We start from the raw sequence: 24,273 nt of genomic DNA, 5'->3' as shown, positions 1-24,273 counted from the left end.
CGATGATATCACAAAAGGATAATATCCCCTTATCTATATAAACTTGGTATAACAAAAATATAACAATGGTCAATAGAAATTTGTAAAAATTAAAATGGTTTGCCTTTACCATCACAAATCTGTGTACATTGTGTGCAAATCTAGCAAAAAAATATAAAAAAACAACCAAAAACACCTTTAAACAACAATAAGTATTATCAAACAAATTTTATATATCAAATAAACTATATGATGTGTACATGTAAGAAAAAGATGCACAGCTTTTAAATAAATGTGTGAAAACGGTATCATATTGTATGAATCTGTGTATCATTACATGTATCAGTGATGTTGATCCAAACATGCATATCACCTCACAGGTCTATAAGTTCTAAGCATGTTTGCCTAAGGTCCAGGAATGTACAGGCTGACATTTCCAGATTAAACCAAAGAAGATTTGATAAGGCCACTGTTTAGGCACCTTTCAATTAAAAAATAAACATTAATAAAAGCTATCTACATAAAAACTAAATAGCTTGAAACAATTCTGTAATAAAAGTACATAGATTAAAGATATATCTTGCAAAGAAGTATTTCTAAATATGAATAATAATAATTGTTGGGTTTATCTGAAGTAATCAAATTATGATTTATTTTCTATGCAATTCAATAAGAATTGAAAATAGATTAATTGTTATGAATAAATACAAAATCACAAGCTGTTTTTGTGAGTAATAATTAATAAAAGTATTTTTATCAACTTTGAAGATAATATATTTTAATCAGACTAACTACTAAATGAGTGATGATTCTCTGAGAAGAAATTTGAATGGTCCCAGTGAATAAACTACACAAAGAACATAAAATATTGTTTTCATTTAAAGGGCAGTAGAGAAGACCAAATTTCAAATACCTTGACCAAGAGGAGGTGATTCTGTGGAAATGTTGCATTTGGTTTGCAATAAAAAAAAAAAGTCAAAATTTATGTAGAACTACTTCAACACGATGGATATCAACAAAATGTACTAGTATTTATTTGTAACTATTATAAATAAATTAAACATAAATAAAAAATATATCAACAATTTGTAAACAATAGTGCAGTGTTCATATAACAAATAAGTTGATATTTCATATTACATTATAAATTTATCCTGTATCTTAATGACTTTCAAATTAAAAGTAGGGAACATCTAAACTAATATATTGCAAGATTTGAAATTCACAACCAGCATATAATTTATATATTAATATATAATAAAAAGTCAGATTTGCCATTTTATATTAAACCTTAACATGCAAAAAATATTTCCCACAGTTATTTCTTACAGTCTATTATATGTCTTGGAAAGCCTACTTTTAAATACGAAAACAGGTAAGTAACAAGTCTTATAAAAACAACTTCATTTACTTGGATGGAGAGTTGTCTCATTGGCACTCATACCACATCTTTCTATATCTATTTAAAAGAAACTAACTTCTGCAATCTTTTCAAAGTATTTTTTTTTATCAATTTATAAAGGTAACATTAATACATGGTGATTAATTGTTTAACCCTATACCATCTAATAACAACCTGTAATATTGTCACTTTGTTAAAATATATTTTTATTCTTAAAAGTTTTCTTAATTTCCATTATTTCTGTCATTCTAGACTTGAACTGTATGGAAGAAGCTGTAATCTTGAGCTTATAGGGGGTCTCATTGAGGGGTTCCGATCCCAGATCCCGCTTACTGTTTTGTTGGATTCCCGTATCCCGCTTACACAATGTACATAAGCAATTCTCATTTTTCTGTCATTTCCCGGGTCCCGCATGACCTCATTTACTGTTTTCACGACACAATAATTTGACTTTCACGTGTCACGCTTACAAAAAATCAGCAATTCCGTGTCACGCTTAGACCCCAATGTCCCACCTTATTTGTTGTATTTCATTTGAGTTGCTCAGTTAAATGTCACTGGAGTTAATTTCATTAATAATGCTGTAGATGCTTATTTGGTACCAATAATAAAATGATGAATGCTGATTTTACACATTCCAGCTGACCAATTTTTGACACTTTTGCAAAATAACCACCTTGTTTAAAATAGTAGGCATCCCTGTTGTAAATTGGTCTAATTACTAAAACAAAAATTATTTTCATGCAATCTCTCATTATGGACCACAGCAGTGATGCTTTTTACAAAAAAAAATGTTTTAAAAGACAACTCATAAACTAATAACAAATTATGCATGATGTATATAGATGTGTTTCTTGTGAACCTGTACATTAAAAAAACCATGAACAAATGTGCATTAATAATTTTTACACTAAAAGGCCAAGAATTTGAACAAAAATGTGGTTAAATACATGATTATGATTCAACAATTAGTGAATTAAATGATAATAACTAGTGCGCTTTAAAACAAAAATCTTTGACCCATAAGTCCACTGGACTTCATTACATCTGTTGACCTTTGTATCCAAATTCTTTCTCAAATGTTTTCTGTATCAAGCTACACATTCCCCTGTCTTTGTCAATAAAGTGGATTTCTCTGACTGACGAGGTTGCCGAGTTTCTGCTGTACTCCACTACTGCTCTAAAGTACTGTTTGGCACACAGCTCCTTTGGCACACCAAATATACCTGAAAGTAAAATTTTGTATATTATATACAAACAAGCATTAAGTCAAATTGTTTATTTAATATTTTGACGAAAGCAGAGGATACTAGAGCATTAACAAATTTCCTAATGAAATAATATGTATACTGGTACATTATTTGTCACCTATATTTCCAGAGACCTAAAGCCAACATTAACTAAATGGTTAAACTTTTTTTATTGAAGGTAGATTACATTCTCTTGAGGTTTGAAAAGCTAACCTAATTTTCTAATTGTCATTTTGAGATAAATAAGATTTTCAACACATATCAGTGTATATACATGTATGTGTACTCTAAACTTCTTATATAAAATTTGTACATGTTTTTACCTAACCTTCATATATAACATTTGAACATGTCCTTACCTGAGCTGATAGAAGGAATTGCTATAGATTTCAATTTCTGTGACCCAGCTTCTTCTAGAGCCGACAAGATGGTCTTCTTTAAATCATCTAAACAATGCTGCTTCCTATCGTGTTTATATGAGTGCCACATTGGACCAACTGCATGAATAATGGTCTTGTACGGTAGTTTTCCTGCAGTCGTTGAACAACAGGTTCCCACACTTAAAGGCCCATGTGCTCTTATGTAATCATCACATTCTTTGTCCAAGATATAACCAGCTGCATTACTGATATGGTATGCTATTCCACCACCATGCATTAGATCCCTATTTGCAGCATTTACCAAAGTATCCACTTTAAGGTTTCCAATACCAGTTGAATAAACAAAGACAACAATACCTTCTTTGGTTTTAAAGTTTATTCCACCTCTGATAGTTACCTCAGAAGAACTACTTGGACTAGCAACAGGCCCAGGACCAATTTCATCAGGTGATGCAAATTTCCTATTTCTACGTCCACCACCTTGTTGTACCATACCAAGGTTTACTTCTACCATATATTTTGCTTGTTGGGCTTGTTCATACTTTGATGCCTTGATAATGATTTTTGACTTATCATTAGACAGGAAGCAGAATATACCTTGTTCAACATCTTCAACTTCTGATTGAAGCGTTGAAAACTGATCTTCAAATTTTTGTGGTGGTACAACTTCTGAAGTTGCTAGTTGGTGTATGTTATTTAATTCACTTTCTATACAACGGGTCAACTTTTCAAGGTTAGCAGAGGACTCCATTTGGAAAATAGCTTTTCCCTTTGAATAAGAAGAGTGTCGTAAATGCAATCTCCACGGGTCTTCACTGGTGATGTATAGCAATGCAGTAAAGTCCTCTTCATTCATATCTAAACAAATCTCTAATTCTTGAAAGTTTTCCAAATCTTTTTTTGCCTTATTAATTTGTGATTTTGTACCTTCAAACACAATTGAACAGGAATCCTCATCAAATGAAAATTTAGGACCGCTATCTTTCAGCTTTTTTAATTTCTTCTTTGCCTCTTTAAGTTGATTTTGCTTAATCTTTATTTCTAGCCTCATGGTCGCCTATAATTGTGATAAAACTATATATTGGGTATTTCAAACAATACTATTTATCAATAAAGGTAACAATTTTTCTACACTAGATGCCCATTTTGACAGTAAATTTCTATAGTGATGGTCAAAAACTAAAATATTATCCAAAATGGCCAAAAATAAAACACAAAACTTGCCAAAGAATCATGCAGGGCTTTGCAAGAGAAAAAAAATATTCCTTAATTTTAAAATATTTCCAAAATTTTGTAACAGCAAATTTAAACAACAAATTATCCATATTTTCATGCCAGTACTTTTGGTACTGGCTACTGGGATGATATTTCTGAAGACTTCCAAGAAATGGGAGAAAAAGCAATCAGCCATCAACAGCTTATCTAACATAAGACTTTGAAATTAAAAACATTTTTCACCATTATCTTAAATATTTGTCTTGTTACACTCAAGGCATGTTTTTTTTGGTCTTTGATGAAAATTTGTTTCAATCATTTCAGTATTTTTGTGATTTAACTCTTTCCTTATGTTTATATGAATACTCATAGTATTATGAACAAGATGCTCCCAGGTTTATGAATGGCTTACATTGTAAAAGAAATGACATCTTGATATAAAGTCGACTATCGTTAACTCAAAGTCAGTTGGTCCAGAGAAATATTTAGAGATACTCATAGTTTGACTCAAATGAAAACCTGAAGTTTGACAGACAAAGGGACACAATTCTTGCTTAGCTTGGTAAGGATAAATTTAATCTGGAGGAATATGGTTTATACTTGAATGATATTCTGGTCTCAGGTCGATGTATTTGAATGTTATGCTCTTTTATTATTATAATAAAATTATATGTTTTTGTCCCTTATTCACTTTTTTGTGCTGTTGCAATTAGCTTTCTGTGAAATTTTTGTAGAACTGTTTGCCTTTCTGTGTTGAAAACTGTCTGACCTTATATGCTTTGCCCATCTTCCTTTATAACTTTAAATAAATTATTCCTACCTCAATGGAAGAAATATCATGTTTTACAGTTTTCATGACTTCCATGGCATCCTTCTTTTGTCCCATTACTTCTATCAGAAATGGAAAGGCACATTTATCTGAAATATGGTAAAGTCCTAATCCTGAAAGTCAAGAAAAAAACCCACATGATTTTCTTTTATGACAATTAATATATCTAATCATGCTAATGCATACTAAATATATATATTCAAATAAATTATAGAATAAAGGGCTATGATAAGCTTAATAAGACCTTAAATTAAAAAAAGAATGATATGCTATTTAAATTCAAACCAATGGGTTTGGGTATGCCAATCATATTGCATATTTAAAAAGACATCTCATGATGAGGGGCATTATAATGTTGGAATATGGGATTTTCAGATAAATCGTCACAAAGAACCATACTTAGACATCAAGATGTTGAGCTCAAACAGAATTGAAAATGACTTTTGAGTGTTAGATGTGGCTTCGGCATAAAACTTCTGATTTTATTAAAAAAAAAATATCTAAGAGGAATATGGGGCCCTTTATAGCTTACTGTTTGGTGTGAGCAAGACTCCATGTTTAAGACCGTACTTTTACCTATGATGGTTTTTCTCTTACAAATGTGACCAGAATGGAGAGTTCTCTCATTGACAGTCATACCACATCTTCTTATATAGAAATTGAAAAGGTGTAAGCTTACCATCTGTTTTTCTATTAGAATTTGATATGTCATTCACAAAGGCACAATATTCATCTGACATAACAAATAATCGCACAGTTTTGATGTAATTCACTTTCAATAATTTTTTCTTTCCTTTAAGCTTGATGTTATATTGCTCTATGGAATCACTGTGTGCTCTGAGCTCATTTCGCAGAATATCAATATGTTTCTGTAAAGGTACTCCTGCAAAATATTAATCAAAATATTTAATGACAATTTACTTTTTGAAGTAACACATTAAAAGGATATAAATAGGTCTTTAAAACCAAAAATATTGGGCATTACAATATTTTTTTTATAATACTCAAATGTTAATAACTTGTAAACATCTACAAGTACAATGTATTTGTATTTCAAGCAATGGTTACAGTTTTTTGAGGAGAGTCCCCTGGGGTTGAAGTCATAAAACTTTGCTCAGTGCTTGGAGCATAAAAATCATGCTCGATACATGAAATACAGCATTTTGATTGGTTGATTTTCAAGAACGAGTACAAAAAACTGACTCAGAAGTTTTATGACCGCAAGAACTTAATGAAGAGGTCTCTAAATCCTATTTAGAGAATATTATGTTGATTGAACACTTGTTCTTTGAAAATGTTTAAGGAAAATCATAACTCTTAATGCTATACTTGTCAAGGGCTTATTATTTTCATTTAATTTTTCATTGAAAAACTACAAATACTTTAGGCTCTATAGTATACTGGTATAATTTTCTTCAAGCAAAATATTTTTCTAATCATACATATTTTTTATAATATTATAGTTATAATCATCACTATCAATGCTTTAACAATTCAAAAATACATACTTAAAGTATTGTTGTGAAAACAAATATCCACCACATGAAATCTTTTTTCTTCCATCATACAAATGATTTTCTGGAAAAAATGCTGAACTTGACTTTCACTTTGAGCTGTCCTTACTAATGTAGCATAAGATCCACTAGACAAATCCCATTCCAACTTCCACGCTAAAATTCCATGAAAAAAATATCAATAAAAAAAGCAGAAAATATTGTATTACTGATAAAAATCTGGAATAATTTTGAAAAATTGAAAAAGAAAAGTATGATAAAATACAACACATTGACTAAATAGGGTAAGCCATGCACACAAGGGTTAATCTAACTTTCATTAAACAACTACCCCCCTCCTTTTTAGTCATGTGTGCATGGGTACCCCTACTTAATTGGGTTAGTTTTCATCATCCTTTCCTGGAATTCAAAATTATTCCAGATTCAAATAATTTCTTGTTAATATATCATTGTTCAGATGCTGCCCAATTAAGAGTTCATTCATTATGTTTAAAAAAAAAAAATCAGGCTTTTATAATTCGCACTGGTGCATAATTTTCAGGTAAAAAAAGTTTTTGTAACTGTTCTGAAAAGGTCTAATGCAACTTCACTAATTTCAAAATCGTGTGCAGTTGTTTGCGGTATTTTATAAGAAAAACCTGTCTTCCATCATCAAACAGAAGCTGTAACTGCTTGTAAATGATTCAAGAATGCTTCATAATTGTTAAATAAGTTTAAATCACTAAAAAACAATTTAGACACTTGTGTATGTTTAATTAGGAAGTTTCAAAGCATGTGTAAAAGAAGGAAAAAAAATGGTGAGAGTCGAAATCTGTACATGACAGATATCACTAAATACGATTTAGAAAGTTTAACAGTTCCATCATTTTGTTTAACAGTCTTTAATATATCTATCAAACTAATGTTTGAAGGGTCATAAGCTAACACAACCATATTAGTCAGTATGAAACACCAAAACAGAACAAACAATAACCAATTATGTTTTGTAGTTTACAAATTCTAAGCTGCTTTACAGTTTTCTTTTTTACTATGTTTGTATAGTTTCAATCAAGCAGATACCAGTTTATTTCAACCAATGCACAAAAAAGAAATGAGAAATTGGTAATGAAGGGTTTAGTTTTCAAATTTATTAGCATTAATCTGATATTCAATCAAAATAACTTATTAATTGGATAAATTAAAATTATTAGTTAGAAATGATAAGAGCACCCCCTACAATATCAATAACAAGTATGGCAGAAAGTAAACAAACCACCTTGCTTGCTAAATAGAACTTTTTCTCTTATTTCTTGCTTATTGTACTCCATAGTCCAAACCCTGTCTGAAAGGTCCAATTTTGGAAAATAAAGCCACAGACTATACAAGCCTTTTAATGGTAATGACAAACAAGAGATCTGGAAAAACTTTCTGTTCAAGCTGTTTACAAGAAATAAAGTAATTCTGTTTCTGAAGGAAATAACATGACACCAAAATTGTTGGACAGATGAATGAACAGACAGATACTTGTAATAATGGAGATAAAAAATACCACTGTCATCTTTTTCTGATAACACAATACGCAATTCTTTGTAATGCAGGCCACTGTAGTAATCACGATCTGATATCATAATTCTTGTTTCTATATCTTTCTCCACCAACATAACATGTTTAAGAGGCACATCTGAAAATAAAAAAAACCCAGACTATTCACAACCAATCCACTAACCAAATATTGTATATACATATCATAGACATAGGAAGATTTTATAGGCAAATTAATTTTTATGAACATATCTAAGATTTACAATTCCCAAAATTGCGGCGATCATACACTTCACCTTTTACTAACTCAATGGAAGCTGAGTTCCTCCCTCGGGGCGAAGCCAGTTGAATTGGTACGGGATGGCCAATGGGGTGTTGTTCAATTTGGAAATGAACTGACATTTTATGAGCTACTTCCATCATTTCTACAATATTACCACTAGAAACCTCTATGAGGACCACTACACAGACGTGCAAGAACCCAGACTATTCACAACCAATCCACTAACCAAATATTGTATATACATATCATAGACCTAGGAAGATGTAATAGGAGTGCCAATGAGACAACTCTCCATCAAAAAACAATAAATAGAAGTAAACCATTATAGGTCAGGGTACGACCTTCAACACAGAGCCTTGGCTCACATCGAACAGCAAGCTATAAAATAAAGGGCCCCAAAAATTACTAGTGTAAAACATTTCATGCACATTTAATATGGATTAGAATTCATGCTGACCAATAAACTCTGAGCCAGTAAACCTTATCAATGAAGCAGGAACTTCAAAGTAAGGCCTTGTACATATGTCAGATATACATATGCAATCATCCACCAAATATTGTTGACTGTTGACGTAAAATTACCGAGGAACTGACCTCATGTCTAAAACTTGACCTGAAACCACAGAAACCTGAAGGTCATATGACACATATAAATGATTAGATATTTCACCCATCCTTTGAATCAAAATTGACCTATCATGAACAATTTTTGAGTTAAAGACACCACATAATGTAAGCAACTGTAAACCAAAAACTTAGAGATAAACTGAAAGCATTACAGAAACTCAGGTCAGATAAATGCTTTTAGACAGAAATAAAGACCTTAAAAAATTGTAAACACAAAATATAGTAAACCTGTTGCTTATATATGATAATTGGAAAACAGACACCTTACAACCATTCTATACACCAAATAAAGTTGACCTATAGCTTATAGAGCCTTAAAAAAACACACACCAAACCGCAACCAGATGCTCCACAGGGCACAGCTTTATATTAACGCAGTGGTCGAACCCTGAACAGTTGGGGCAACTATGGACACCACATTCAAGCTTGATACAGCTCTGAATTTGGATTGTGATTGAATAGTTGACACAACATACATGTACATGTAGGTTCTTTACCAAATGTGTCTTCGGACTATGACTCTTTAGGATGACAACATAAAAGCATTATACGAACTCCAAACATTTTTGCAGGCATCCGTGTAAACTCATATTTTTTTCAAGCAATAGCTTAATAATGAAAATGAGGTCATGGACATTGGACATATGACATGAAACTTAAAAGTTTGTAACACAAGATATGAAGCATCAAGCTATTCTACCTCTTGAAATATAAAGCTTTATACAAATAGTTTATGATGCCATTTTTTTGTTAAATCTATATGTCTTGCATACTTCAACTTACATTGCAAGCAAGACAAAAACCCAAAGTAGTCCTGTTAAATAAGAGCTTGACATATGACATACAGACTTTTCCGTTTTTTAAACTATATTGATCATGTTAATTGTCATCAGTTGTTTTATCTTTTTGTGTGCAGATTGACTACAGAAAAATTAGTTTTTGTGTGGGGATGAATATATATATGTGGTTCCAAGTATGTAAAAGTCATATTTTTCATGAATAATATTTATTAATGATATAAATCAACTTTCACATGGTTAAACTCCAATGAAAATTTCTGTTTTAAAATTTTATCTAATCTATACTCACGAAATTCAGTTTTTTCTTTTTTTGTTATCTTCTTCCATTCACTGATATTTCGGAAAAGCTGTCATGTAAAAGAATTTTTCAGTTTATGATCATTTCATGATAAATTGATAGACCTTCTGGTAATAATAAAAAGCAAATCCTGTTCTAGAAAATAACCCTTTATATGGCTAGTAACTTTACCCAATGATATGTATACAATCTTTAAAGACAGGAGACTTTATCACACAACCATTTGTACGGAAAGCCACTACAAAATGATATTGTTACATAATTTATATGGCATGAGATGCAGTCAAATGATATTTGGACTTTTTTCAAATAATAAGATGTAGTATGATTGCCAATGAGACAACTCTCCACATCAGACCACATGACACAGAAATCAATAACTATAGGTCACTGTAGGACCTTCAACAATGAGTAAAACCCATACCAATTAGATAGCTATAAAAGGACCCTAAATGACAAAGTACATAAAGTATCAAATTAGAAAACTAATGGCCTGATCTATGCAAAAAATAGTGTATGAATGAAAAACAAATATGATGTACAGTAAAAGGTCATCCAAATTGTCAACCATTTTCCAAGGTGTACAAAATATACACTTTTTAAGACCCGCCCCCACCCTCAATCAAGCAGTGTACATTAACCCTTTTCAGATTTTAAGACAAGAATAAATTATTCTTAATAAAAAGAAGATCCTGCTTATTATTGTTTAGGTTTTTTTTATAGAAATTTGCATTAACAAGAATGTGTCCCCAGTACAGGGATGCCCCACTCACACTATTGTTTTCTATGTTCTGTGGACCTTAAAATTGGGTTCAAAACTCTCATTTGGCATTAAAATTAGAAAGATTATATCATAAGGAACATGTGCACTAAGTTTCAAGATGATTGGACTTCAACTCCATCAAAAACTGCCTTGACCAAAAACTTTAACCTGAAGCAGGACAAACCGACGAACAGACGAATGTATGAACAGGCGAACGTACGTACGAATGAACAGATGAACAGGCGTACAGACCAGAAAACATAATGCCTCTCTACTATCGTAGGTGGGGCATAAAAATAGGCTGAAACTTATTTGACTGTTTTATTTTTTTCAAAAAATGTACAGTAAAAATGTTGATTTTTTAACCCCCTCCCCCAAAGTGTACTTTTTGTACACTTTTGAAAATGTTTGACAATTATGGATGCCCCCTAATTGCTTGTCTTGCTGGAACCACTTAATATTTTCAATGTTATGATATATAATATAAACTTTTAATTTGTATATAAATCAAGGGATACATCATTTACAGGAGATTGTTTAGTGAAAAATACCAGCCATCACCAAACGTGTCAGAAAGTGTACCTTCTCATGAGTGTTGATATTTCAAATAACCTTTTAAACATGATTTATCTGTTCAAAATTCCACATTTCCACAAGCTTGTTACATTATAAAGATTTACCTGAACCACTTCTTTTTCAAACAGCACAAAGTGAACCTTCTGCAAATGCTTAGGATTTCTCGTCTTTCCAAACTCATACACTGCATCAAACATTGTCTTGGCAACTAAACATGGAGGATATCCTAAAGTACCTGTTCCTAATGCAGGAAAAATTATGGAATTTGATCCAGTTTCTTCTGCTTTCTCCAGACATCTAGTCACTAAGTTTTTCAGGATCTGAAAGAAAAATCATTATTCCCATCAATTGATCTACTTTTTTAAAATCATTTTGTCTGCAAAAATGACCTCAGAAGGGTGTTCTAGTGAAGGTAATAATATAAATCAAGTGTATTGTGAAGGTTAGGTGTATTGTTTCAACTAATTGTTGCCCTAAATTTAAAACCAAGCTACTTCCAGTTCATGCAACATTGCTCATCTTTATAGATATCTATAATGAACTGTAAATTCAGAAATTATTGTGAAAAATGCGACAGAGTTGTAAACACAAAATTTAAACTCGCATTTTTAAATATTTTATATGAAATTAAACATCGTACAAAATAAATTAGCATTTAACATGTTTAACTCTAAAATGACAAAATAGCAATTATAAATGCACGCGATAATTTCTAAATTTACAGTAATGATTATTTTTACTCAATACTCATACCTCTATTGATAGATTTCCAGTTGAAACCCAGCGTGTATACAAAGTAATATGAAATATCCTTTTACATTTCAGTTTGCCAGCTGTTGTAGCAACTATCTGTCCAATATCAGTCCCATCCTTGTATTGCTTGTTACATTCAACCTGAATTGTAGGTCCTGCTTTGTCAACTAACATTTTGGACACAAGACCATTTTGTAGATTCAAGTCTGTACCAACAGAATTCACTATGACATCAACCTGAAAATAATATTTAGTCACACATTTTCCTAAATAATAATAAGAAAAAAACAAATGATTAAATACCCTCAAGAAGAATTGTTGCCATATTTTCAACATAAGCTTTGCTTTTTCAGGAGTCAAATTCTCAGCTTGGAAATCTAGCTTTAAGCTGTATTGGCCTTTTTTTTTATATGTTTCAATTAAATTGAATAGTCCCAAAAAGAAATTAAACAATGTTAAGAGCTTGAATTGATGGTCATGATGGTGGAGAAATGAAAAATATTGGGGGGGGGGGGGGGGGGGGGGGGGGGGGTAAGAATAGAAGTTAATTAGTTGAGAATTTTATAATGGTAAAAAATCTTTGTTAAGCAGCTGAGTGAATCAATAATTCCCACAAGTTATCATACTCTGGTCTTCATATAATACATCTTCTTTAAATTTTTGGGTACATTTTCTATTTTCATAATTAGAAATTGTAGAGGACATCTCTTTGCATCTTCTGCTTGCCATACCAATCAATGTTTATAACAGATTAATAGGAGCATATGGTCTAGTTCTTGAACCTTTTCATGCTTCATTAAATTTCTGATAGGTATACAATTGATGCTCCAACTTACATAACAAATAGTGGTTTTATAAGGAAAAAGAGAATGTGGATTCATTTTTATCAGTTGCCCGTACAGACTATGCTCACCTCAGCACATGAGATTCACATGAGCAAGTTATGTGCAGCAACTGAGAAACGTATCTAAATTAGATACTTTAGGTGAGCAGTTTGGTAGTGCACATGTTTCACTTTAATAACAGCAATCTTTTTCCTATTTTGTAGAATACCTTGTGGTGACCATGAATAAATTAAAGAGGCAGGAAGTGAACAGCATAATAAACAGAAAATGTCTGGACTCAAAAAGAAAGGGGAAGATCCAACAACAGAAACAATGAACATTTTAATTGCTACACCAAAATGAACATTATAAATAATGAATGTACAGATTTATTTAAAAACAAGTACTAAACTAGTTTTCTTCATTTCTGTTACCAAAAAATTTGTAAGGGTTCCGCGGAACCAAGTGTCTCGCCTACTTTTGCTGTAAATCGCATGCTCAACAAAAATGAGAAAAAAAATCAATAAAAATATTCCTCTTGATACAATCTTTTCATTATAAGAAGCTACTTTCCAAGTTTGGTAAAAACCCAGCATAGTTAATGAATCTAACAAATGCTTTCAAAACTTTAAATGCAGACTTTACACATATGTAATGTTAACTGGAAGAAAATCTAAGTCCATTTAAAAGTCAAATATGCAAAAAGTGGGGTTTTTTTTCTTTCAAAATTTACTTCTGGATACTATCTTATGATCATACATAAGCTTCTGTTCAATTTTGGTACAATCCCCGGATAGTTTAAGAAAGTTATTAAAATTTTAAAAACTTTAACCACATAGTGAATGTAATGTTTCCCCGCAGAATAGTCCTATAATATAAGACTCTGGAGGTTCATATCATTTACATTCAACGTTTTTTATCGGATATTTTTTTTTTACTATCAATGTTGAACCCCAGATATCTGGAGGTTCATATCATTTACATTCAACGTTTTTTATCGGATATTTTTTTTTTACTATCAATGTTGAACCCCATCTGGGGTTCAACATTGATAGTAAAAAAAAAATATCCGATAAAAAACGTTGAATGTAAATGATATGAACCTCCAGAGTCTTATATTATAGGACTACCCGCAGAAAAACTAAGTCCATTAAAAAGTAAAATATGGAAAAAAATGATTTATTTTTTTCACAAAATTTACTTCTGGATACTATCTCATGATTATTAACAAGCTTCTGTCCAAGTTTGGAAGAAATCCAGAATAGTTTAAGAAAGTTATTAAAATTTTGAAAACTTTAACCACAGAGTGAATGTTATGTTTCCCCGCAGAAAAACTAAGTCCATTTACAAGTAAAATATGGAAAAAATGGAATTTCATTTTTACAAAATGTACTTCTGGATACTATCTTATGATTATAAACAAGCTTCTGGCCAAGTTTGGTATTAACCCAGTATAGTTTAAGAAAGTTATTAAAATTTCAAAAACTTTAACCACAGAGTGAATATTTGTGGACACCGCCGACGGAATGTAGGATCGCTTAGTCTCGCTTTTTCAACTAAAGTCGAAGGCTCGACAAAAATGGCCAACATCAACCTAGTGAGTGACGGGATGCTAATTTTTGTGGATTTCGTGGGTAAAGGTGAACCATGAAATTACATATTAAATGAAAAAGTTTTCTATAGGCTTGTATGCAAACTTCAGCAAAACAACAAAATTTAATATCCCCAAAACATGGCAATCCAGGAAAATTAATGAATCCATAGTAAATCAATAATCTTCTAATAATACCTGTTAACTTTCAAAAAATGCATTCAGAAAATGTGTCTTAATATAGAATTTATATTCAATGTATAAAGAAAAAAATGAACAGGCTATTATTTGAACTTGGAATTATTTTTAATTATGGAATTTGAAAAATTTCTTATGCTTGAAATTTTTAATAAATTTCATTTTCATTTCGTATTATAATGTTTTAAGAGGTTCATTTCACTTTCCATACAACGCATTTTGAATAGATAGTGTTGTGCGTGGCACAGTACATTCTATTGAAAATGTACTTTCTTCATTGTAAAAGAATGTGTTGTGCCCATCACAGAACATTAAAGTACAGAATAAACATGGAATTTATTAAAAATTTCAAGCACAAGAAATTATGCAAATTCCATAATTAGTCATAACTCCAAGTTTTTAATAAAAGCCTGTCATTTCTATCTCATTAATGTTGTAATACAACAACATACCTTGCTATCAAAATCTAGAATGGAGCCTTCATGGACCATTATACTGATATCCACATTCTTTTGCCCTGAAATGATAAAAAAAAATCAAATACAAATAAGAAATGTACTATCATTGAGAAAAGTTTGAACAATCAACTTAGTTGTCAGTGCTAATAAAATCAACTGTAACCAGTTATTCAAATCTAGAAAACATAGTGAACTCACAAAGGATACCAATACTGTAAATTCAGAAATTATTGGGAGGTTTTTATTATTGCAAATAATGCAACTGAATAGCTATCACAATAAAAAGAAATCACATTCTGATAACTGAAACATAGATTTCAACACAGTTTTTTTTTGAAATCGTGATAACTAAACTGGCATAAGAAATGCAGACAATAATTTCTGAATTTACAGTATAGTACCCCTTTATTAATTTGATCAACTTCCCTTTAACATGCGATTTCATTCCTAAATGCATAACCTCAGGTTAAGCATTCTAGAACTATCCTCATATATCCTTGCTAAGGCATATAAGGAAAGACATTTAAAAATTCTATAAAAGCAAAGAGGTCCAGAGAAATAAAAAAGTAAGAAGAATCCAGTTGTATGACTTTAAACAAGATTCTTCTGCGGATTGATTTATTTTCATTGGTACCAATTTTCATGTATTTCAGGGAAAACTTTCATGTTTGTGGATATTAAATTTCATTGTTTTGGATAAATCCGCATAAAAGCCTATAGAAATTTTGTTATTTGTTGGACATTTAACTCCGTGGCATCACTGTTCCCTTGAAATCAACGAAAAGTGGTATCCATCAAATAATAATGAATCCATAGTACCCAAATAAAAATTGTGCTCAAGTTTGATGTAGTTTAGACTTGAATTTTCAAAGGTGAAGAAAAAAGGTAACGATGACAATAAAAAGATTATTATTCTTCTAAATAGTAAATGCAAACCTTTCATCTCTAAGTTTTCTAAAATTGCCATATACAGGAAATCCTGTATTTTAACACTTTTCCTTAGGTGCTTATCAAAGCTCTCCATTTCTTCCTCACTATCACAATAGCAACATAGCAGAATAGGAAATTTTAATCCTGCACTGTGTTTCCATAAATGTGATGCCAGTGAAAACAGAAAAGTCTTCAAAGCTGGATTAACATCATCATAACTAATGACCAAACCAACACTTTGGTAACCATGCATTTGTAGGTTTCCAATTATCCTTTTTGCAAGATTCTCAATTGCTTTCTCGTTAACAACACCTTTCTTTATCTGATCTTGTACACATAGATACAAACATTGGCAGCCTAAATTTCCAGTTTCATTTACAGGTATCACTTCACCAACTTCCCATTTAGAACCAGGTTTTTCATCTCTAACTGTGAAATACTTGTTTTGGGATGTGTGGTCTATACCTATAATAACAGAATTTTAAAACATGTATCAAAACAACTTTTAAATCATCTTGAAATTCTATTGATTGATACAATATAATAATACAGCATGTAAAATTTTCTTCTAATATACAACATCACAAACGAACAGTCCCCTCATTGCATATATTTTATCTATCCAAGCTACAAGGGCATGTTCTTTCAAACTTTTTACTAATATCTTCGAAATAAAGGCTTAAGAGCAAATGTAAATAAGATTTCCATTACAATTAATATTTTCAAGGGACAAACCTCTTTAAAAGTATATAATCAGAACTACCTATTGAAAGTTTCAGATATTGCTGATATATGTACACCTATGATATCAGGTTTATAAAATTCTTACAAAAACTGAACATATAAGAGCACTAGCAATGCAGCTTTCCATATAAATTATGTTTCCAAGACACATAACCATGTAAAAATAATTGATCAGCACTCAGATTTTGAACTTGTTCAAGACATTGCTGATAATATATCAGTTTCATAAAAATCTGGAAAAGAATTGTACAAATGAGAGCACTAATGATACAATTCCCGTATAATTAATTATTCTAAGGGGCATAACTCTTCAAAATAATTAATCAGCACTGATTTTGAAACTTGTTGAAGACATTGCTGATATAAACTTATGATATAAGTTTCATAAAAATCTTGCAAAAACTGTAGTGTCTCAGAGAGCTAACAAGACTGGACAGACAGACACTCAGTATTTCTATGTCCTATCTAAATGCATTGTGAGGGAGACAATAAAAATCTAAACAAGCAATGCCTAATTTTTTCTAAAATTTTGAATTTGTTCACAAACATAAACTGGGATAGAAATTGTTTGTGCATTTCCACCTTTTAAAGGCAAATTATCCAAAGTTGTGGTTTTTTAGCCTTTTATAATTTAAAAATAACAGATCTATATAAAGTTTGTAAATGTAATAATTACATAACAGAAATTTGTTCAATTGTTCTATGAATGAGGTACACATATATGCATTTCATAGTCAATTTATTGCATGAGTACACATATCTTTTATTGACATTTTACATTGGTGAAATTGCAACCCATGATTATTTGAATTAACAAAATTTGACCCTTTCTAGCTGCACCTCTATGTATACCTGCATAAAGGAAGAGAAACATGTTGAAGAAGAAAGACCATTGAGCTTAATATCATAGCATTTTAAAGATGGTTTTGCTTATTGTTAAAGGTCATATGGTCACCAGTAGTTGTAAACATACTTCATGTACTTGCCATGTATAGTCTCAATAGCAATCGTACAATATTTACAATTTTTTTTGGAACTTTATGATAGAATGCAGCATTCAATATTTACCTTCTTTGAGTGAATCAGTAGTTGTGCCAACTGGAAACAATTGATCTGTAACTGGACATAGAATCACATCCACATCTGCTAACCATATTGGTCCTTTTAGATAAATGATATGCATTTTAGGCTCCTCACTATTAATTACCCAACCTGATTCTATTGATGGTTTCTTACATTGCTGTGCTTTTATCACACATCTTTTATCTTTTTCCATTTTTTTCCAATTTTGCCTACATTCATCTGATACAAAAGGCTTACCACAATAAACTTGTTCACTTTTGATGGGATAGCCATCCAGGAGTGTGTATATTTCTTTCTTCACTAAAGTAACATTCTTTGAAGTTCCTTGTAAAACAATATTGTTATCAACCAACTCATATTCAATAACATTCTTTTTGCAAATGCTGAGCAGCTGTTCACTCAGAAATTGGTTTATGTACTTAATTTGTTGAAAACTTAGGTTAATCAATGCTTCAACATACTCTAGTTTTGTTTGCTTAGAATCATGTGCTTGTTTCTCTTCCATTTCTTTTGAATCCTTGTGTTTGTGTTTGTTATCTCTAGGGGTTGCTTGTTGGTTTGCTGTGGATGGCTGTTTTGTAGGATCTATTGGATCTGTACCAGTGATCAGGTAATTTGAAGCATGTTGTTGACCCACAGAACTAGATAAGTTTACCGGAGAAGGCCTGTTTACTACAAAGTATTTCTCTCTGACATCAATAGTTGTATAAACTATGATATCTCCAGCAGATGATTTAGTTGTTGTTAGTTTTGATTGTTCCTTTCTCAATAAATTCTGAAACCATGGAAGCCCAGTTTCCTGGACTTTAACTCTTTCTTCAACAATACAGGCCATCACTTTCTTAATCATTTCATCTGCTTCTTTTTTGTCAAAAGAAAATACATTTAATCGTGCTTGGTCAGCAACTTCAACAACATCCCATGTAACAACCATGTTATCAATGTCAAGGCATTCATTTATAAAATTGATAACATCAGACTTTTTCAAAATTAGTGCTTGTATACTGTGAATGCTAAGAGATGCTAACTTTAAACTTTCTTTACACTTTTCCACACTATCTTTAGCAAGTTTTAGAACTTGCCTATCTTTACCTTTAAGTTCAATTGTATCTCCTTCAATACTTACAGCTATACCAGATGGGATGCGACTTTTAAAGAAATCTGATTTCTCCATACATTTAATCTGCTTGTAATTATAAATAAGCTTAACTGTGGGGATTTGACCACCAGCATTTGGTGTTCCAGGTGCTTTTTTTGTTTTACCATGGCTGGACTTTGGTCTACTTCCAGTAATACCTGACTGTTGTTGATTTCCTGAAGCCTGTCCAGCTGAATAAAAGAAAACATTGTGAAAAATATATCATGTATATTTAATATAAATACATTTTTTATATACTTTATATTATACAAATATAGCCTTTGTATGAGGTCGATACAAGGATATATTGACCTGAAAGGAGTATATTGACTGAGGACGAAGTCCGAGGTCGATATACTTCTTTGGGTTGATATATCCTGTATTGACCTCATACAAAGGCTATATTTGTTATATTATTAATTTCCGACCATATTTGTATCAAAATCGTCATTTAGGTTTGTTGGAATTTTAAAGATACTACATTTATCTCTTTGACATTAACAACATATAAGTTGTTATTTCAATGACTTTTTTTGGACATCTTACATATTTGGAGATTTTTTTTCGTCAAATAATTGATTGCAGATATCATGTGTTTTTAAAAAACGTTAAACAATATCCTGAAATTCATTACATGACGTCACAAAGTATATCCGTTTTTAGATAATCTAAAAATAACTGTGTGATATGCTTTTTGCCAGTCAATATGCATTTTGCTATCTGCCGTTTTCTCTCTACCTTCGAAAATATAGTTTAACATGTGACTATCCCTAAACGAATCAAACTTGCTAAAATATACAAATTTATAATATTGGTAAATATTATTAATTCGTATTATTTAACAAATTTGATTCGTTTAGGCATAGTCACATGTTAAACTATATTTTCGAAGGTAGAGAGAAAACGGCGTATAGCAAAAAGCATATTGACCGGCAAAATGCATATCGCACGGTTATTTTTAGAATATCTAAAAACCGATATACTTTGTGACGTCATGTAATGAATTTCAGGATATTGTTTAACGTTTTGAAACACATGATATATCTGTGATCAATAATTTGACGGAAAAAATCTTCAAATACATAAGATGTCAAAAAAAAGTAAATTAAATAACAGCCTATATGTTGTTATTGTCAAGGAGACAAATTGATGTAATATTTATAAAATTCCAACAAACCTAAATGACGATGTTGATACAAATATGGTCGGAAATTAATAATATAACAAATATAGCCTTTGTATGAGGTCAATACAGGATATATCGACCCAAAGAAGTATATCTACCTCGGACTTCGTCCTCAGTCAATATACTTCTTTCAGGTCAATATATCCTTGTATCGACCTCATACAAAGGCTATATTTGTATAATACGGATAAATTGTATGTGTAATACAATCAATGGCAAGCGTGCTGTATCAGCCACCCGTGATGATATCGATATCAGATCAGCTGCAAAAGCTTTAACACACCTTTAATCTGTATGACGTCACGTCATCGATTGCAGTCACTGTGTCAAATGCTTTATCAAAACCCTAATCTGTATGAAGTCATGTCAAACCTATAATCTGTATGACGTCATTTCAAACCTCCTTACCTGTATGACGTAATGTCACATAAAAAACATCTACTTGAGGTATATATGTATATAATAAAGTGTATATGATATGGCTTTTTCAATATCACACACCATATCAACCCTCAACTAATATAATCCCTTGAACAGAGCTCTTGTGATTATATTGGTGTCTTGGGTTGATACCGAATGGATATTGAAAACGCCATATCATATTCTCTATTACCATCACTACATTAAATTTAAAATAAGTGTCAAACTATGTCATAAAAGTGATATTTTCAAGATGAATTAGTATTAAACCCTGTCTTACCCACATATGTTTTGCAATATTAAGGGAAAACAGATTAGAAAAGAATTACTGGACTGTTGAATGAAAACAAAACCTACTGACCTGCAAGGAATAAATGTAAATTATCACGAGTATAACATGATTTTTATTCACAAATACTTTTATTGTATCATTTTTTCTTAAACAACCTGCCATTATAATGAGAGGATTCATCAACAGATATACCTGACTAAACAGTGTCAAAATGTAAACAACACCTGTGCTTTGCATTTGCGCCAATTGGCATTTCATTTGCACCACAAACCATATTTCATTGGCACCAAAAAAAAATATTTTCAGTTGCACCATTAATACAGGTAAATAATTTTGAAATAGACAGTTTTTGTTTGCATAATAAGTCATAATAAAACAATACAAGTTATGTTTAAAAACCTTAATAACACGCAGTTCTGTTATAAATCAACATGATCATAAAACTTAACAAGAATGTGTCCACAGTACACGGATGCCCCACTCGCACTATCATTTTCTATGTTTACTGAACCGTGAAATTGGAATAAATTCTCTAATTTGGCATTAAAATTAGAATGATCTTGTCATAGGGAACATGTATACTAATTTCCAAGTTGATTGGACTTCAACTTCATCAAAAACTACCTTGACCAAAAACTTTAACCTGAATTGTAACAGATGGACGGACGAACGAACAGAGGGACCGACGAACGAACGGACGCACAGACCAGAAAACATAATGCCCCTCTACTATCGTAGGTGGGGCATAAAAATAAAGAAAGAAAGCACTATACACTGGAGTAAAATTACAAGACAGTTTAAGATTATACACTATAGTAAAGTTATTATATTAAAGTCCGTCCATAACAGTTGTTATTCTGGATTTGCATTTTTTTTTTGGTACACCTATAAAGACTTGTCTCCATTTCTCAGAACATATGATAACCTTCATGTGTGATCATAAAAATTGCAAACTTATCCTCTGTTTGTCTTTGACTTAACAACATACATCAAAAATGTGATCACTATCAACTTGTAAACCTCAGGCAGTGAGTTTTGTATTAGAAAGGAGTATGATTTCACTCTATTATCTGGGGAAAAACTGCAAAGTAACAAATCTTATTCACCATGTTTAATATTTAACTTTTCCTTTATGTAATACCTGCGTTACCTGTGACATGGCGCAAATGAAATGTAACCTTGTGGAGCAAATAAAAGATCGGATTTTTTAAAAATTGGCTCAAATGTTATTAATGTGAATTATCTGTACAGCCTATATAGGTACTGACCAAGTGGCTGTGATCGATTTCTCTTTTGACACCATAAGAAAATATTTGTTTTGTTTACATTAAAATCAACATAATAAGTGTGTACTTCTGTGACAATATGATAGGCTAAAAATATATATATAAATATATATAAAATATATTTATATTTATATTGATGATTATATATTCTTAAAATGTTTATTAAATTGAATAAAATAAATACAGGGGAATATCTATTAAGAAAATCATGACCTTGTAAAAGGTTGTTCAATTGACCGCTACTGCATATGAAATATGTACATGCAGATCATGAGGTGACATGTAACAGTTAGTTAAACACTGGACATACGTGTATTGCATACCATGCGGAGACATGTAGCAATAACAATTAGTTAAAACACTGGACATACGTGTATTCCTTGACCATCAATTTCTAGGTTGGTCAAAACATGTCAATTAGAGACAACTTAATAGATATTCATCCCTGTATCTTTTAATTTAAGACTATAATGGTCAAATTAATAGAAACCTTGACACTGTTTATATTCTGTATATATACTTGTGTATTTTACTGTATAATAGAGGCCGTCCGTTATGGACACTGGTCCAGACGGGCTTTAATAAACTACTATTCCAAATAACAATGTGTTGTGTTACATGTGGTTATTTTTGGTTTACCGTGACCAAAGGATATTAAGGTAAAGTGACTCTTTTTTTGATACTCTTTACTCAATTTCTCTAAATGGCTAGACAAGAATTTAATGCAGGGTCTGTTTTTCAAAATTTAGAAACACAAGTTCAAAGTTTCACTCAAAAGGGATTTAAAAAAGGCATTAATTCAATTGAAAGCTTTGATGGTTCAAAATCAGACAAATTAGGAATAGGTGTATCAGATGTGTGCACAATTGTTCATGATCAAGATGCTGATTAACTCATTAAAAAAAATATTTATTAGATAATGTTTTTTTGAGCGAAAATGTAGATATTTTTTTATTTTTCTTATCAATCAATGGTGAAGGTTTTATTTTTTATTGATATTTTTTTTATGTAATCATTATCATAAGGGTGAAGGTACTTATGATAGGTATTTGATTGTTTTAGTCAATATAAAAGACTGGCAACTTTGTAGGTATTTGATAGTATAAGTCAATATATAAGTTTTGCGTACATATTGTAATGATATAATGTGAAGTTTTTATATGCTGTTTTTTAAAAGACAGAATAGATATTTAAATAAGAAAAGAAAAAAAACACTTGAATATTAATATTTAAGAATTAAAAAACAATAGGTAAAAATATTTTAAAGATGTTGGTTACATTTTAAAGTATTTAAATGCACGAATAATGATAATATCAAAACATTTAAGATATCTTGATTTTGAATATAATAATTTAATTTTTGATTCATATTTTGATCTGTTTTCTGAAGAGACAATCAGTAATTCTAAAATATACGCGCCTATATACATTGGTATAAGAAAGTTTCATAAGAACACTTTTGGCGACGGATTTAAGGGTATTTCTGCGATGTTATAATCATATGGTTGTTCAAATATGGTTGACGCAGTTTGGTAAGTGCGTAAGCACATTTGTTTAGAGAAACAAAATATTCTATGGTATGTAGAATCCAAACCTTTATTTTTGCACAGTTATTGTGGTATTTTTAAAGAATGACGGACCTATCTTCAGAAAATAGCGCCTAAATGATTAAAATTGATGTTATTGATAAGTCCACTCTTAGGGAAATGTAGGGTTTTATAAGTTTTAAAAGTATTGACAGTTTTTAGCGATAGATGAAATATAGGATTATTTATAGAGAACATAAATATATAGTGAGGGTTAAAAATGAAAATGTTTCATAAGAAAACAATTTAGGATTTAAAATATGGAAATAAGTATCATATGATTAATCGTTATAAACAATGACGCGATACATCTTCCGTAAATATTTTAATGTGATGCTGATTGAATT

General features: G+C 30.9%; 1 protein-coding gene across 1 annotated transcript; it reads right to left on the bottom strand.

The window, feature by feature from the left end:
- Positions 1–2,306: 2,306 nt before the first annotated feature.
- Positions 2,307–21,216, bottom strand: LOC134693633 (uncharacterized). The gene is made up of 13 exons (XM_063554473.1): positions 21,210–21,216; positions 18,004–19,347; positions 16,198–16,656; positions 15,256–15,320; positions 12,191–12,427; positions 11,542–11,757; positions 10,090–10,147; positions 8,098–8,229; positions 6,564–6,725; positions 5,735–5,938; positions 5,047–5,168; positions 2,991–4,068; positions 2,307–2,607 (listed from the first exon to the last, which is right to left on the bottom strand). The coding sequence occupies exons 1-13, from the start codon at positions 21,214–21,216 to the stop codon at positions 2,423–2,425; spliced, it is 4,269 nt and encodes a 1,422-aa protein (XP_063410543.1). The 3' UTR covers positions 2,307–2,422.
- Between the last annotated feature and the right edge of the window lie 3,057 nt (positions 21,217–24,273).

This window comes from Mytilus trossulus, chromosome 12, assembly GCF_036588685.1.
Source record: "Mytilus trossulus isolate FHL-02 chromosome 12, PNRI_Mtr1.1.1.hap1, whole genome shotgun sequence".
In the NCBI taxonomy this organism is placed as follows: domain Eukaryota; kingdom Metazoa; phylum Mollusca; class Bivalvia; order Mytilida; family Mytilidae; genus Mytilus; species Mytilus trossulus.
Note: the sequence above shows the minus strand (reverse complement) of the source record. Positions and strands in the feature narration are given on the sequence as shown.